The 16,777-nt window shown below is 61.3% G+C and overlaps 3 protein-coding genes across 3 annotated transcripts; 1 reads left to right on the top strand and 2 right to left on the bottom strand.

Annotated features, from left to right (window-relative positions):
* Positions 1-1,265: 1,265 nt before the first annotated feature.
* RPL18 (ribosomal protein L18) lies at positions 1,266-3,594 on the bottom strand. The gene is made up of 7 exons (XM_021004119.2): positions 3,485-3,594; positions 3,003-3,089; positions 2,610-2,717; positions 1,942-2,040; positions 1,643-1,766; positions 1,474-1,543; positions 1,266-1,377 (listed from the first exon to the last, which is right to left on the bottom strand). Exons 1-7 carry the CDS (start codon positions 3,485-3,487, stop codon positions 1,302-1,304), a joined length of 567 nt encoding a protein of 188 aa, XP_020859778.1. The 5' UTR covers positions 3,488-3,594; the 3' UTR covers positions 1,266-1,301.
* Positions 3,595-6,310: 2,716 nt separating this feature from the next.
* SPHK2 (sphingosine kinase 2) lies at positions 6,311-12,025 on the top strand. Its single transcript, XM_078146000.1, is given in 7 exon segments — positions 6,311-6,627; positions 7,390-7,883; positions 9,322-9,471; positions 9,585-9,679; positions 9,755-9,870; positions 10,008-10,472; positions 10,474-12,025. Coding segments are annotated over 6 exon segments (2,196 nt in total). The 5' UTR covers positions 6,311-6,627; positions 7,390-7,504; the 3' UTR covers positions 11,465-12,025.
* A 321-nt stretch (positions 12,026-12,346) lies between these two features.
* DBP (D-box binding PAR bZIP transcription factor) lies at positions 12,347-16,387 on the bottom strand. Its single transcript, XM_078146001.1, is given in 5 exon segments — positions 12,347-13,020; positions 13,580-13,791; positions 14,553-14,613; positions 14,615-14,970; positions 15,842-16,387. Coding segments are annotated over 5 exon segments (975 nt in total). The 5' UTR covers positions 15,972-16,387; the 3' UTR covers positions 12,347-12,804.
* Positions 16,388-16,777: the final 390 nt, after the last annotated feature.

Raw genomic sequence — 16,777 nt, 5'->3', positions numbered from 1 at the left:
CCAGCAACAAGCACCCCTGCTTCTGGGAGGCCTGACCATCAGCTCCTTGTCCCTGGCACCCCTCTGCTGTCAGAGGGCCCCGCTGGCTCTCAGGCAGCCCCTGCTCCAGCTTGGCTGCTTGCCAGCGCGGCCAGCTAAGCAGCGGCCCTTCCCCTCAGATAACACTCCGTCGTGGCCCCCTCCACATGCACCCCCTCCAAGACAAGCCTCAGCCCCTGCTACTGGGGAACTCCAAAGGACTCAGGAGTTCCAAAATCCTCGTCTGGGACAGGAGAAAGGGGCAAAGTCCTGGAGAGGAAAGCAGAAGGAAGGAGTGAGCCCCAGCCTGGCTAGCTTCTTACCCTTCTTCTATGACCCAGAAGCAGGGTCCCCCAGGAAGGGCAGGGCCCCAAATCCCTCAGGGGATAGAAAAGAGGGGGCCCGGCAAAGTTGAAGGGGCTTGCTCAAGATACTACACAGCTCCCAAAGCCCCCTTCCCCAAATAATGGCAGGGGCCATCCTGGTGATAAACAGGCTGGAAACCCCACAGGCCCCTTTGCAAGGCCCAGCCGAGCAGACCCTCCTTCAGAAAACCTCCCCTCATGCAGGTCTCCTCAGCGCCCATCCCCAGAGCCCTAAGCAACAGCCCCAGGTCTCCTGTGACCCCCCACCCCGTACCCATAACCCCTCCCTCTCCTAATTCTTCCCCTGCCCTAAATAAAACACAAGGATTTCTCCACTCCCTTAGCATGTGATGCCGGTACCTGGGTGCCCTTGCCCGCCACCTCATTCATTCTAGTACTGGCCAGCCAGAGAGACAGAACAGGCTAACAGAGACCCAGCCCTGGCCTTGAAGGAAGCACATACAGGGAAAGCAGCTCACCTGCCGCTCAGCTTCTGCTCCCAAGACACCCAGATCCCATGTGCCCATTAGGGCCCGAGCCTGACCCCTTTGAACCCTCTAAAGGAACTGTGGTCCCAGTCCTTTACAAGAATCAAGGCAGTAAAACTAGGAAACAGGCATGTGACAAGGAAGGGCAGAGATGCCAGAGGTGGAGAGGGTGGGGCAGGTGCCTCAAAGGAAGGGGAGGACACCTGGGTCCTCCAAGGCGGGGCCCTGGCCAATGACCGCCCTCCCGTGCCAGCCTGCAGAGCCAGTGAAATCCAAGACCAGCACACGTCTTCAGCCAACATCTTGGGTGGCCACCTGTCATGAAGCCCAGGTGGGTGTAGGGCCCCCTAACCCCCAGCTCCCAGAGTCAGCACAAAAACACATACAAAAAAAGTGTTGTCCAAAAATCTTTACTATAACAAGGAAGGAGTTAGTTTTTGTAGCCTCGGCTGGCACGGCGGCCCCTGGCACGCTCGAACTTTCGGCCCTTGGATCGGACATACGGTCTGTGAAGAGAAGAAATGGAGCGTGAAGCCCAACTCCCACCCCCCAAGTGCCCCCACCTTTCCCCCCACCAGCCTCTTCCTCCCCATAAGACTCACTTGGTGTGGCTGTGTGGAGTGCCCGGTGCCTTCCCAAAATGCCTGTATACCTCACGGCCCTTCCGGGGACCTGTGCAGGTGGTGGGGCGTGGGGAGAGGACATTTAGCAATGACCTCTCCCCAAGCCAGTCCCATCCACCCCTAAGACAAGGGAAGAAAAAGAGCTCACCAGACAGCAAGACAGTGCCCCGGCCCTTGGGCGAGCTCATGGCCAGCTGATCAAAGGTAAGAATCTTCCCACCAGCCTTGAGGATACGATTCCGGGCATTGCTAGTAACACGAAGGGCACACACCTGCTCCAGGGGAGGGAAGAACTCAGTGATGGGGGTGGAGAAATATTCCAAATATGTCCCCTCCCCACCAAAGAGTCCAGGCCAGAATTGCCCAGGAGGCCCAGGGGCCTGCTCCACACCCAAGAGGATGACCTCTTGCCAACTCTTTGCCCTGGAATCCAATCAAGGGGCCAACCTTCAGTTTGGGGACATCCTGGATCCTCACATCATCCGTCACGGTCCCAACAACCACAGCTGTCTTGTTCTCCCTGCCAGGCAGCTTCATTTTCCTGATCTTAAAGAAACATGGCAAAGAGGAGGCAGGAGATGTAAAATTAAGGCCCATCTCCAGCACTTTCCTGCCTGACTGTTAGCTCCCAGGTTATCCCAGAGGAAGCTGCAGCATCACAGGATCTGGGGACATTAGGGTCCCTAGAAACCAAAATTATTTTCCTAATTTGCAAAGGGCAAAATTGAGGACTTCCCAAAGGGAAGCTGCTTGCCCAGGGTCCCCAGAATGTACCACTAACTGAGATTAATTAGGTGGCCTCGTGCATAGACCACCACACCAGGAATAAGGAAGACCCAGACTTCAAATTCAGCTTCAGATACTTCCTAGCTATACGAATCTGGGAAAGTCACTTAAGCTGTTTGCCTTAGTCCCTTCACCTGTAAAATGGGAATAATAACAGCCACACCTCCTGGGATGGTTGTGAGGGTCAAACAAACTGCGTGCACACAGCAGATGCTATGGAAAAGCTAGCTATTCTGATTATCTATGCACTTGGGAGGCTTCTCAGTGATGGGAACCTTTCCCCTTCCAGAGTGGGGGCTGCCACTTCATCCCTGCCGGCCCGGGCTTACCATTCGGGACAGGGACAGAGGAGGCCGGTTGGTCCGGCTCATGAACAGCCTTTTCAGGACAACCTTGTTGAAAGTCGAGTTGGTTCTACGGGCCAGGAACCGGTAGAGCTGGACGGCAGGGAGACAGATGAGGCGGCCTGGTCAGGGCCCTGGAAGCTGGGACCACTCTCTGTCCTCGCCCTCCGCACCCCAGGCGACCACGCTGCCCAAGGCCCCTCTCTCCATGAACTACAACTCCCACAATGCCCTTCCACGACCGCCCCCACCCCGTCGGACAGCAGGGCAGAACTACAACTCCCGGCAGCCCCTGCGGAGGCAAGGCGCCGCGCGGAGGAGCGAGCTGCTCCAGGGCCGCTGGGAGTCGTAGTCTGCCCAGCTCGGGCCGGGCCTCACCTTGACTAGCAACCGCAGATAAATGTCCTGGCTCTTGGGCTCCTTGCGCCGGACTTTCCGATCCTTGTTATGGCGGATGTCGACTCCCTGCCCCGAGAAGAAGCAGAAAAATCTCTAAGCGCTTGTCGCTTGGTGTTGGGGGGTTGGGGTGCCGGTAAGGCGGGGAGCGGGGACCACGGGATCCCCGAGCGCTTAAAGGGCGGCAAGGGCAAGACAAGGCCTCGCAGGGCTGGAAGCGGGGCCGGGCCAGCGGGTCCCCAAGGGCCGAAGGGTGACGGAGGCCGGAGAGATCTCCAAGTGCCCGCAGCCGCCCACATCTCCCCATCGTCCGCCCCAAACCCCGCTCTCGAGTCATATCGGGCCCGCCGCCCCCCGCCAATGGGGCAGCGGAGGCCGGGAACGCCCCGGGCCCCAACTAGCTCGGCCCCGGCCCACGGCGGCCCCGCGCCGAGCCGATGCCGGCGGATTCCCTCCGCACTTACCATGCTGGCCCCCTACCGAACACCGGCCCGACCAGGAAAGACCGACGGGTCGCGGGGCAGGCTGGGAAGGCCAGCAGGGAGGCCGGCGTGCCTGACGTCCCGGCAGGATGGGCGGGCACGTCGAGCGCGACACCGTCTCTCTGTGGCGCGCACGGCCTCCTCTCTATGGTTGCCCCTCCCTCCCCGCTTCCCCTCCAGTCGTAAGGCGGGGGGGCGGTGCGTCGCGCAGGGAAGGGCAGCTGCGCAGGGCGAGCGGCGGCGCTTTTGCTCTGCTTCGCCTGCATCTCGGTGGTCCTGGGAGGCCCTGCTGGCTGAGGGGCAGGGGCGGGCATGGAAGGCGCAGCCGCTTCCCGACAGTGGGCGGAGCGCAGCCGACTCACCAGGGTCCGGGGTGCCCGCCCAGTCCTGCCAGCTGTCTAACCGCAGGCCCTCCCGAGCATCCTGGGTCCCCAGAGCCCCAGCCCCCACTGAAGGCTTACCCCGTGCGAGTTCGGAGTCTGACCTCTGTGCCACCCCCAGCCCTGGCCAAAGTGGTCAGACTGGCCCGGCCAGCCTAGGGGAGGTGGGGCAGGGAGAGACAGAGAGAAAGAGACATACACACGCAGGGAGAGAGACAGGAAAAAACACACAGAGACAGACGGGGGGGGTTGGGGGTGAGGGAAGAGACAGAGAGAAACAGAGACAAAGGGGGGGGTGAGGGACAGAGACAGAGGCAGGTATGAGGCAGAGACAGAAAGACAGTCAGAGAGGATGTGTGTGAGGGAGGGACAGAGAAGGGCTTGTGAGGGAGAGACAAACAGAAGGGGGGGGGAGACACACACACACAGACAGGGAGACCAATAGAGACAAGAAGAGAGAAGCAGACAGAGCCAGAGAAGCAGGCAGAGGCCAGAAGACCAAAAGAGGCAGAGACATTGAGACAAAATCAAGAGATGCAGAGAAAGCGGGGCAAAGCCAGAGAGGTGAGGTGAGGTGATGAGGAAGACAACACAGAGAGATCAGGGCAGAAAGTGAAAGCCAGAAACAAGAGGAAAGAGACAGATAGAGAGAGGGAAATCGAGGCAGAGGGTGAGTCAGAGAGGAGACCGAGAAACAAGCAGAGCTCAGATTCTCCCCATCCCCAGTGCCTCCTCACTTCTCCAAGCCCATCTTGCTGTCAGGGCCCTGGACCCTCCATTCCTGCCCTGCATGCCCACAAGCTGAGGCTGAGAGCAGCTGGACAGAAGAGAGACAGCCAGCCCCCTGCTGCCAGCATCAGGTCCAGGTTTGAATGAGCTGGCTCAAGTCTGAGGAAGTGGAGGCTGGGGATGGGGGGGTGGGTACTCCTCCTTCTGCCCTCTTTGAAACTGGCTATCTGCCTGACTTTCTATGACTCTGTCTCTCAATGGCTGACACCCCCTGCCCCCTTGTGTCTGTCTCCCAAAACATCTGCTTTTCCCAGTGTCTCTGAGGTTTTGTTATTGTTCAGTCGTGTCTAACTCTCTGGGACCCCATTTTAGGGTGGAGTGGTTTGCCATTTCTTTCTCCAGCTCATTTTACAGATAAGGAACCTGAGGCAAATAGGGTGAAGTGACTTGTCCAGGGTCACACAGCTAGTAAGTGTCTGAGCCAGTTTGGAACTCAGAAAGATGAGTCTTCCTGACTCTAGGCCCAGCCAGGTGCTCTTAGCACTATGGTGCCCACCTAGCATTGGGGAAAGGGCCCTGGGTTCCAGTGATGCTACTGTTACCACCTGGCTATGTGACCTTAGTCTGGTCCTTTCCCCTGTCTGAGCTGCAGCTCCCTGTCCTAGAGCCTTAGCTGGGAAGGAGATGACTATAGGTTGTGTGGCCCGCCTTAACATGCTGTATGTAGGTAGGTAGCATGCCAATGTTTGTAGTGAGTCTCTGCATCATCTCTCTGGGTCTCCAATATTCAATCCCTCCTGTCTCTGAGTTTGTGTGTCACTGCAACACAGAGGGTCTGTTTTCCCACTTCTGGGTCTCAAGCTCTGTGGGAATATGCACCCCCCCAGGACCTCTGCTCTTGGCAGGTGCCTCATTGTCTCTGTAGGTGCCCAGGATCTATCTCTGCTTCCACTAAGTCTTCTCTTGCCTTGTCAATTTCTGTCCAAGTGTCTTTGTCTGTTTCAGGGTCTGCCTCTATTTCAGGGTCCCTGTCTGTTTCAGTGTTTCAGTCTGTTTCAGGGTCCATGTCTGTTTTAGGGTCCCTGTCTGTTTCAGGGTTTCTGTCTGTTTCAGGGTTCCTGTCTGTTTCAGCGTCTCCCTCTATTTCAGGGTCCCTGTCTGTTTCAGGGTTTCACTTTGTTTCAGGGTCCCTGTCTGTTTCAGGGTTTCAGTCTGTTTCAGAGTCCCTGTCTGTTTCAGGGTCTCTGTCTCCCTCTCTGCAGCTGCCTGTCTTTGCCCTTCTGTCAAGTCTCTCTGCATCTGTCTGCCCCTGCCTCAGGGTGTCTTCGAGTTTCTCTGCCTCACAACGTTCTCCGTCTTGTTGTTTGTCTCTCTTTCTGTGTCTCTCAATATCTCTGTCTGTCAGCTGCGTCATTCTCTGCCTTTGCATCTCTATCTCTATGTCTGCCTCTGAATCTCTATGTCTCTATGTCTCTGCATCCCTGTCTCTCCTGGAGAAAAGCGCCTGCGCGGCCACCGCCCATAGTAAATATGGCGGCCTCAGCTCACAACCTCCCCTGTTATGGCGCTGCTTCTCGCGAGATTCGCCGGGCCGGCAGAGCCCCGCCTTCCCCACGATCCTGTTGGTTTATCCAAGTCAGGCCTACACTTCCATTGGCTGAAATCCCACACACCTCCCTCCCACCCCTTACCCTCCCCACAGTCCTTTGGACCGATACGGGAAAGAAGGGCCCGGAGAGGGGCGGGATTTCCGGATGTGGGGAGGGGGCAGGGTCAGATACTTGACACTGAGCAGAGATTGAGGGGGAGACGGGAGACTGTTGTAGTGACCCAGAGACCCTACGAGAGACAGAGACTGATGAGACTCTTGGAGAGACACAGTAACGTGGAGCCTGGGGGAGACGCAGAGCCCAGATGACGGGGGAGACGCTGGGACGGAGCTAGACAGAGGCTTGGGGAGCCCCCGGGGAGCCCGCGGGATGGGGGCCTGACGCTGCGGCTGCCGGATCCCGGAGGGTGAGGGGCCGCCGGGCTCAGCCAGCCGGCGGGCGTGGCGGGGGCGGGGTTGGGGGCAGCAGGAGCAAAGGTCGGGCCGGGGCTGGGTGGGGCGGGGGCGCCCGCGCCCCAAGCAGGGCCTTGGCCAGAGGCAGTCGGGCCCCGGGGCGCCCCAGCCCTTCCTGCTGCAGTCCCTGATCGCTGGCCAGCCTGGGGCTGCCACTTTCCGGCTCGCCGCGTCCCTCCCTCTGGTCCCTGGGTTGTCCTGCCCATCACTGGCCTCCGCTTCTCTCACCCAAGGTCTCTGGGTTTCTGGTCTGTCTTTCGTTAGTGCCATCCTCGGTGCTGGGGTGTGTTTTGGGGGGGAGGGTTCTGATCCTTCTTTTTCTCTCCTCACTCTGGGTACAAGAATCCTCTGGGGAGCTCTCCCCCCACCCCCTCAACTCCCTTAGGGTCTGGTCTGTCTCCTTGGCCCTGGGGTGGGGGCAGAGGTCCTTTGGCCTTGACCTCTTTCTGCACATCTCAGAGACTTTGAGTGCCCTGGAGGTAGGGAAGATGGGGGGGGGGGGGAGCTGGAGGCCTAGTAAAGAGATGGGGTTTAGCAAAAGGGTGGGCTCCATGAAATGATTGCAGGCCATCAAATGGTGACTGCTTGGTAGGGGCATGTGGGTCAGGGAGAAGTCAGTGAGGGATCAGTTGGTCTGGGCCAGATCTCTCTCTTCCTCCTGTGTGAGTTTCCTTCCCTAATCGGGCCCTAATTTCTCCCTCCTTCTGTCCCTGCAGATCCTGGCGTTTGGAAGAGAAGAACTGAGCTGACCTCCTTGGTCTGGGGGAGTCAAGCCACAGCCCATAGTACTGGTCCCTGGGCAGCCCAGGCCAGGTGGAGGTGGGCCGGGCCATGGCAGGCACCCCACTCCTGCATGGGGAGTTTGGCTCCTATCCAGCCCGAGGCCCCCGTTTTGCCCTGACACTCACTCCAGTAGCCTTGCATGTGCAGCGGCTGCGCCCTAGACCAGAGGCCTGGCCCCAGGGGGGCCTGGTCCCTCTGGCTGAGGTCTCTGGTTGCCGGACCTTGCGTAGCAGCTCCCCTAATGACTCTGCTGCTTACCTGTGCGTCTACACTTATCCACGAGGCCGGCGGGGTAGCCGCCGGCGGGCAGCTCGGACCTTCCGGGCCGACCGGGCCCCTGATTACAAGGAGAATCACGCAGAGGCTCAGAGATGGGCCACGGCTGTCACCTGCCTACTTCGAGGGGTGCCCTTGCCTGAGGACCTTGGTGAGCTGCAGGGCTGGGGTGGGGAAAGGCCACCTAATGGCCGGGGGATGGAGGGAATGAAGTCCAGAAGGAAGCTAGGGACTCCAGGTGGATGCGTTCAGGAAGCATGAGTGGGATGGCCTGGAACAGGGCCTGGGTTCACAGGGGAAGGGGGTGGAAGAGAGGTCAGGATCTGAGGAGATGGATCCTGGGAGGAGGTCTAGGCACCCTAGAAGGGGACAGGAGAAAAGGGGAGATGCCAGCATCAGAGGTGGGGGGAGGGGTCACGGAGGGGCCAAGAGCCTGTAGCAATGAGGGAGAGAAAGATGATGGCTAACCTAAGGGAAGAAGCCAAGAACCCAAAGTGTAAGGGGCTGCAGGAGGGAGAGACCACAGCCTGGGAACCAGAGGAAGAAAAGCCTTATGTGGCGTCTCCATCTGTGGGATGTCTGTCTTTCATTCATTAGGTTTCTCTCTGTCTCACACACACACACACACACACACACACACACACACACACACACCCATACCCATCTTAGCTCTTTGTGTTTCTGTATTTGTGTGGCCACATACCCAGGACCCCTAGAGGAGGCTGAACCCCAAACAATAGCTGTGAAGACTTTTGGCCCTGGGTGTCTCTATTTGTGATCTCTTTCTGCACCCTCCCTCCCCCCCACCCCATTTCCAGGTCAGGCTTCTTCATACTCTCCATGTCTGCCCCACCCTCTCCCTCTGCTTTTGGCCCCTCTTCCAATCTATACTTCTATTTCTCCCCCAGCCCCCCATCTCTGTGCCTGTCTCTCTACCCCATCTCCTTCCCCTTCTCTCCACACCCCTCCCCCATCTCTGTGCCTGTCTCCTTGCCCTCATCAGGGATGGATGGATAGGAGAGGGGAGTGGCCTTGTAGCCTGGGAACTGGGACTCTCAGTCTTTCAGTCTCCCTGCTTGCCTCCCAGGGCTCTCTTTTTTGTCTGGGTGACTGTACACCTGAGAGCCAGAAGATTAGGTGGGTGGGGCACTGTAAGCCTAGAACAATTAGCTCCATCCTTCCACTCTCCACCCCCGCACCTGGGCAGTGTGCCAGGACACCTGGGGCCAAAGAACAGAAGTGCCGAACCCCACTTGGGTGGGTGGTGTGGGAGAAGCCTGAGCCTTGGGGTGGGGGGAGGGGATGTCAGGGAGTACACCAGAGAGAAAGGTCACATGGGGATAGGGGTGTGTGTGTGGTGGGGTGGAGGACGAGGGAGTCTCCAGAGGGTAGGCAGGACTGGGGATTCTCTAGAACCTCATAATGTAATAGAGTTGGGGAGGGGGCATGGAACTTCAGAAACACAACTCTCAGCAGGGCCTAGGCTCGCTGGGCTCCCTGCCCGAGGGAGTTCGGCCCTGAAGCCTTCTGGGAGTTGTAGTTATTTGCTCCCAAGACGGTTGACACCTTTCTTGTCTCCTTTGTGCCAGAGATCACCCCAGAGCTCCTGCCCCGGCCCCCCCGGCTGCTCCTATTGGTCAATCCCTTTGGGGGGCGGGGCCTTGCCTGGCAATGGTGTAAGAACCATGTGCTGCCCATGATTGCTGAAGCGGGGCTCTCATTCAACCTCATCCAGACAGGTGAGCCCTGGCCTGGTGGGTGTAGGGATGCCGGTGTGTCTCCGAGGTGGGGAGAGCGGGCAGCTGGCGAGGGCCTGCCCACCTCTCACCTTTCCTTCTCTTTTTCCCCCTAGAGCGGCAGAATCACGCCAGGGAACTGGTCCAGGGGCTGCGTCTGAGCGAGTGGGATGGGATCGTCACTGTCTCTGGAGACGGCCTGTTGTACGAGGTGAGTGGGAGCCAGGTGGCCCTGCTGCTTAGCCGGGGGGCCTGGAGTACCTACATGGCCTCTCTCTGCCCGCAGGTGGTGAATGGGCTCCTGGATCGCCCTGACTGGGAGGAAGCTGTGAAGATTCCTGTGGGAGTCCTGCCCTGTGGCTCTGGCAATGCTCTGGCTGGAGCAGTCAACCAGCATGGGGGGTAGGCAAGGGACCTCCCCTTGGGCTCCTCCTCTTCCTCCTCTGCACCCGTCTCCACTTTCTGCCTGTATCTGCCTGTCTCTGCATCTCCTCCTCCCTTCCCTCTATCTCTGACTCAGCATCTGTGTTCTCTGGCAGGTTTGAGCCAGCAATGGGCCTAGATCTGCTGCTGAATTGTTCCCTGCTCATGTGCCGGGGTGGGGGTTCCCCGCTGGACCTGCTCTCAGTGACCTTGGCCTCGGGAACCCGCTGTTTCTCCTTCCTGTCAGTGGCATGGGGCTTCGTATCTGATGTGGACATTCAGAGTGAGCGCTTCCGGGTTCTGGGCCCTGCCCGGTTCACCCTTGGCACAGTGCTCCAACTGGCCTCCCTCCACGTCTACCCAGGCCGCCTCTCCTACCTCCCAGCATCCTCCCCAGCCTCCAACGGTCCCCCTGCTCTGTCCCAGCCTCTTCCCCGAGCTGCCTCTGAACTGGCGCTGGCCCCAGCCCCAGCTTCAGCCCCTTCACAAGACACTCACTCACCCTTGCACCGCTCAGTGTCTGACCTTCCCCTGGCCCGAGGGGCAGACTTCCCCCCAGAGCCTCAGCTGGATCCCTCCCCCTCCCCCTCATTCCCCAGGGCCCTGCCTCCTCTCCCCTGACCACCCCCTCCCCCCTGGGCCTGGCTCAGATCCAGCCTCCAGCTCCATGATGGAGACAGTGCTCCAGGGTTCAGAGCCCCCAGCCTCCTGCAGTCCCTTGATGTCTTCTGCCTCCCCAGCCTCCCATAATTCCTTGGTGCATTCTGACCCTCCAGTCTCCAACAGTCCCATGATCTCCTCTGATCTCGAAGCCTCCCCTTGCCTCCCAGTGTCTTTAGACATTCCATGCTCCCCTGACTCTGCAGCCTCTCGGACCCCATCAGCCTTGTCTGCTGCTTCTTCAGCCTCTGAAGATCCCGGGCAACTCCTGGCCCCCCATCTCTCTTCCTCCCCTCCCTGCCTGGACCGTGGGGAGGCTCCTGCTTCCCCGTCAGCCCCCTCCAGTCTGTCTCCTTCCTCTAAGTCACAGACCTCCCTGGAGCCTGGGGCTTCTCCCGTTTCAGAGTCACCAGCCCCTGGCACCCGCCATGGCCCCAAGGATGACCTCTTGCCTCCCCTGGGCTCCCCACTGCCCCCAGGCTGGGTGACCTTGGAAGGAGACTTTGTGCTAATCCTGGCCCAGTCGCCAAGCCATCTGTGTGCTGACCTGGTGGCAGTCCCCAACGCCCGGTTTGGGGATGGCCTGGTGCACTTGTGCTGGGTGCGGGGCGGGGTTTCCAGGGCTTCCCTGCTCCGACTCTTTCTGGCCATGGAGAGGGGGAGCCACTTTGGCCTGGGCTGTCCCCAGCTCGGCTACGCTACAGCTCGAGCCTTTCGTCTAGAGCCGCTCACCCACCATGGAATCCTCACAGTGGATGGGGAACAGGTGGAGTATGGGCCTGTCCAGGCCCAGATCCACCCTGGCTTAGGTACCCTGCTTACAGGCCCCGAGGCCCGAGAACCCCAGCTGGCCAGGGGGGAGGCCTGGGGGCCCAAGTGTGGAACTGTCCCCTGGGGAGGAGGCAAAGCCTAGCCCTGGTATCCTCCCTAGGCTGGCTGGGGGAAGGAAGCCCAGCCTCCAGGCCCAGCATCAGCTCTGGGCCTGTTGGTTTGGGGGAAGGCCTTGCTGGGTGGAGACAGCATCTCTACTGGTTCCCTGTCTTGGGCTTCTGCTGGAGGGTAGAGCTTTGACTCTCTGGCCACAGGCCTGCTCCTCACTCTCTCACCTCAGGGGATGAGGCTGGTCACCAGGGCCAGTCTCCACATAGGGACCAGGGCTGGAGACAGGGTTTCCAGAGCAAGATGGACCTCCTGAGAGTAGAGCCTCCCCCTCTCCAGACTCATGATGGGACCCAGAATGTGGGGGGCACCAGATGACGGGACTGCCTTCCCTGGGCCCCCAGATGGGGGCTGCCCCTTCTGCCTCCTTTGCTCCTGGTGAGCACCCCCCCTTTTCTTTTGCACTAGGACCCCCTCCCTGAGGGGTGGGGCGTGCCAGGGACCCCTGGGGCCCCTGCCTCAGTTTCCCTCTCCTACCCCAGTGGTCTTCAAGGCTACAGCCTCTATGCAATAAACAATAACAACGCTTGCTTCAGCCCTTTGGCCCTTCCTGTGTCAGGAGGGAAGGTGAAGCGCTTTTGGGAAGGGTGGATCCATTTTACAGGTGGTGGGGGAGGAACTGAGGCCCAGAGGGGGAGGTGGTCTCCCCAAGATTCTGTACAGGGTCCTGCCCCCCAAGCAGCAGATGCTTGGCTTCTTACGGTTTATTGGAGTTATTCAACTGGAGAGGGCTAGGGAGCAAAGGAATGGGAAGGGCCCCCCCAACTCCTCAGTCCTCCCCCCCACACCCATCCCCCCTCAGCTGGGAGGAGAAGTGGTCTATACTTCTTTTTCTTAAAAAATATATATATATAGATAGATTGATTGATTGATTTATCATCATCTCAGCACCTTGCCCTAACCATTCCCTGGGCCTTAGCCCCTTGAGGAGCCCAGATGTCCAGCCCATGGCCACACCAGTGGGCAGACGGGGGAAGAGTTCAAGGGACAAGAACAGGGCTGCTGTGGGATCCTCTGATCTTGGGGTACTTCACCTGGGCCTGGCCCCTCAGTCCTGGCCAGGGAGGAGGCCAAAGTCCTGCCCAGGGCTGTACGAGGTCCAGCTGGCAATGTTCCTGGGAAGAGCCTGCTGGTCCCAGTATGCCAAGAACTTGGGATGAGGGGCCCAGGGTCCTTCCTAGAGGAGAATGTCCTGGGGGTGGAGGCAGAAACAAAGAAGCCAGCCCAGGCTGGCAGCCAGTCAGGGCCAGGAGGCAGTGTCCAGGGGTAGGGCTGGCTAGGGTCGGGGTTCAGGGGCACTGGGGAGCCACAGCATCACAGGGCCCCGTGCTGGGCCTGGTAGCGGGACAGCACCGCCCGGTAGTGGGAGAGCTCCTGGCGAACCGCCACCACCTCCTGTCTGAGCAGGGCGTTCTCCTTCTCCAGGAAGGCTGCCCGCACAGAGATCTGGTTCTCCTTCAGCCGCCGGGCGTCCCGAGAGCGCTTGGCAGCCTCATTGTTCTTGTAGCGACGGCTCCAGTATTTCTCGTCCTGGGGAGGCAGGCAGGCAAGGTTTGGGGCTCAGACAGGGCAGGAGGAACCGGCCCCTGGCCAGGTCAGTTAGTGCAGTCCAACCAGAGCCAAGCGTTCTTCTGGATGCCTGATAACCCAAAGGGCTGGTTAGCCCTCAGCCCCAGCAGTCTCCCAAGAGGGGAAGGGGGGACCTGGGCTCTTGAGGCAAGGCTGAGCTCCCTGCAGTGGGAATCGCTTGATGATGCCTGAAGAAGAGCTCCCCGGAGGAAAAGGCCTGAAGTACTGAGGCTGACCAGTCAATGATAACATGCATCTCCCTACAGACGATAGTCCAATGAATGTTCTGTGAAGGGTACTGCGGTAGCCTCTTTATCTTCGCTTTACAAACAGGGAAACTGAGTCTCAGGAAAGGGAAAGGCTCACCCTGGAAGCCAGCCAGTCAGCCTGGCCTGATACCCAAGTAGCTCCTGAGTAACTTCACCTAGTTCACTAACCTAACTAGCCCTGACCTCAGGAGGAAGGGTGCACTTGCTCCTGAAGCCCCAGCAAGGCTGTCTCCCCTAAGGGGCCAGCTCACCTTCTGCTCCTCAGGCACCTGCATCTTGGGAGCCTTCTTCATGATGGGCTGGGGCTTCAGCTCCTCCTCAGAGAAGCGATGCTTCCGGGGGTCAAAAGTGTCCTGGCCTGGGACGCTGGACAGGGCCAGGTCAGCTGGATCGGGGTCAAAGGTCATCAGCACCTCCACAGACTCGGGGTCCACAGGGCTGGGGGTGTCCCGGGAGGCCGGGCCTGGGCAAGAGTGAGAAGGCGGGGGAGAGAGTGACCTCGGGTTCCTCCTCCCTCCCAGTCCCTCCCTCCATCTAAGTGGGTTTGGACTCCTCCGGGAGTGTGACGTCACCCTGGGGGCGTCGTGTCCATCCCCCAGTCTCACTTCTCGTGGGCCCCCCTAACTGGACTGGGCACAGTCAGTGAGGGTGGGGGGGAAGTCTTTCTGGCAGTCTCGCCACGACCTCTCCTGCTGTTCCCTCAGAATCCCTCGAAGAGCCTGGGGAGAGGGAACTAAAGGATCGGAGCTAGAGGGCCACCCCCCCCAGTAGGAAGAATGGGGCGCATGAGCACACGCTTCTCCCCCCGCTGGGGCCAACCGAGGACACAGCGGCGGGGGCGGAGTCACGTGTCCAGAACTCCCCCCCCCGCTCCCGCCCCCGCTGCACGTGACCGCGCGCGGCTCGGGGCTGCGTGCCCTGGGGACTGGGGATGGGCTCACGTGGGCCCTCAGTGTGAGGCTGCGGCCCCGGGTGGGGCCGGGCCAGGGAGGACACCGGCTGCTTGACAGGCCGAGGCACTCCAGTTCCCAGCAGGCACCGCGGCAGAGGCTCGGGCTGAGAGCGAACAGCCTGTCTCAGGGGCTGCTGGGAGCTGTAGTCCAAACATGGCCTGGCTCAGATCTAAGAGGTGGGGGTAGCAGGTCCAGCGGTCCCCTCGGGGATCTCCCCCTCCCCGGGGCCCTGAATTTCCCCTCTCTCCTTCCCCCCCCTACTCCGGCGCACCTGCGCGCTGGGAGCCCGAGCCACCTGCGCCTGAGGCCCTAAGTCCCAGAATCTGTCCCCCCCGGGGACAGCCGTGGAGAGGCTGGCGTGGGAGTGGGCACGGGAGAGGAAGAGCTGGACGGAGCCGGGGACGAGGAGCTCGAAGAGCAGGACGGGGCGACGGCGTTAGGGGCGGGGGCTGCGCGGGGCGCCGGCGGCCCGGGGTCCGGGGGGCTGGGCGGTAGCCCGTGCTCCAACAGGAAGGCGTCCAGGTCCACGTCGTCCACGTCGCCGAAGGGCAGTGGCCGCTCCCACAGCAGCGAGGCCAGCAGGGCGCCGGGGCCCGGGCCCGAGCGGGGCCGGCCCGAGACCCCCAAAAGGCCACCCACTTCCTCACTGCCGCTGGCCACCGCCTTGCGCTCCTTCTCCTTCAGGAGACCTGGCGGAGAGACGGACAAGACGGGGCGGACGGGGGCGGGACGCAGCGAGGCACACGAGCAGGGGGGCGCACACAGAGCGGAGCAACCGGCAGCGGGGCGCACGGGTCACACGCAGAGCGGGGCATACGGGCAGCAGGGCACACGCAGACACAGTGGGACACACACAAACAGGAGCAGTGAGATGCACAGTGAGACGCATAGAGTGAGAGATTCGCGGGGCGGGGCAGGAGTGGGGGCAGAAGGTGAGACAAATGCAGGTGATGCAGAGAGGGCCCAGACAGCGAGTTGGGGACACCGGAGAGACCCAAGACGGTTGGGGGAAAGTACGGGGCGGGGCAATCCATGGGGTGTCCAGCACGAGACGGGGGCAGGGAGAGGCGGAGGGTGGCACAGAGGAGCCGGGCAGCACGGGGGGGGGGAGACGGTTGAGGATGCATGCGGGGACGCAGGAAAGCCCGAAAAGGGAGCCGGACAGGCACAGGGGGCGGAGGGGGGGGGGGGCGGCGGCACCGAGAGGTCGAGGCAGGGAGCAGGGAAAGACACCCAAGGGGGAGACAGAGGGAAGGGCAAGAACAGAGTCAGCGGTTTCCGACCTAGACTCCCCAGGGCCCTTTGCATCCACCCCAGGGTCCGTGCCCTCCCCTTTGCGCCCCCAGCCTCTGGCTAGGTCCTGGCCCCAGAAGGGGCACAAACCAGCAGGCAGGGCCAGGGGAGGGCTCCGCCCCGTCTCCCGCCCGCGGCCCCATGTGACCCCGGGAAGCTCCGCCCCGGCCCGTGTCCAAGCCTTGTGAGCTCCCGACCCCCGCCCGCCCATAGCCGCTGGGGTCCCGGGGAGGAGGGGACGCCTGGGTCCCGCCGCGGGACACTCACAGCTGGCCGGCAGCTCCTTGGTCTTCCCGGGCCCCTGCAGGAGGCTTCGCAGGCCATGCAGCGCCGCGCCTCCCGCTGGGCCGCCCAGCAGCTGTGGGGCTGGGGACCTGTCGCTCGAGGGCCTCGCCATCCCCCGGGGGCTGGGGGCCGTCACCGGCTCATGGGCGACGAGGATGCACCTTTGGAGACTCCGGACTAGCGGGTGCCGCGGTGCCCCGGGACAGAGACCTTTGCCAGTCCCGGCTCGCCTGTGCGTGGGAGCCAGGCGTCCGTGACAGCCCGCAGACCCCCCAGTGGGCCGGGCGAGCGCCTGTCTGCAAGGGGCCCCGGCGAGCCCAGGGGTTAGCGGGCGAGCGGGCAGCGGCGAGCGCCCTGTGCTTTAAAGCCCGCGAGCTCGTGCACATCAGAGGCGCTTGGCAAGCCTGCACGGGGGAGGCGTGTGTGTATGTGTGTCTGTCGGAGTGTGCAACTGCGATGGGAGGCTGGCCGAGGAGCAGGCGGAGCCAAAGGCGCTGCAAACTTCTTTGGATGCAAAAGAAAAAAAAACAGGCTGGGGGAGGGAGTGGGGTGTGGATTGGTGCAGGCCCCACAGGCGGCCTCTTAGCCAACGCCAGCCCCGAACGCCCCTCCTTCTCCCGGCCTGGCCTCGCCTCGTGCCTTATGGCTCCTCCTCCCTTTCTATCCGCCCAGCCTCACCAAGCTCCATATTCGTCGGCCAATCAGGGGGCGGACTGGCGAAATGAGCAGCCGATGGGAATGCTCCTGCCTCGAGTTTGTTCCCGGCTCGCTTTGACCCCTCCCACCCTCCCACTAGCGCAAGACGGGGAGGGAGTGGGGCGGGACCCTGACCTAGATTCCTCCAATGAACATTGGCGCCGTGACCACAGATGGGGGGACAGTGGGGCGGGGCGGGAGGTGGGGAGAGCACGTGGCCCC

The sequence above is a fragment of the Phascolarctos cinereus genome, unplaced genomic scaffold, assembly GCF_003287225.1.
Source record: "Phascolarctos cinereus isolate Bilbo 61053 unplaced genomic scaffold, phaCin_HiC Scaffold_726;HRSCAF=1367, whole genome shotgun sequence".
In the NCBI taxonomy this organism is placed as follows: domain Eukaryota; kingdom Metazoa; phylum Chordata; class Mammalia; order Diprotodontia; family Phascolarctidae; genus Phascolarctos; species Phascolarctos cinereus.
Note: the sequence above shows the minus strand (reverse complement) of the source record. Positions and strands in the feature narration are given on the sequence as shown.

Excerpts from the sequence above, each read along its gene's own strand:
- RPL18 (XM_021004119.2), bottom strand. Across the intron at positions 2,041-2,609 it reads CTCTGTCCCTGTCCCGAATG|ATCAGGAAAATGAAGCTGCC; the intron begins GTAAGCCCGGGC and ends TGTTTCTTTAAG. Across the intron at positions 1,544-1,642 it reads GGGCACTGTCTTGCTGTCTG|GTCCCCGGAAGGGCCGTGAG; the intron begins GTGAGCTCTTTT and ends CCACCTGCACAG.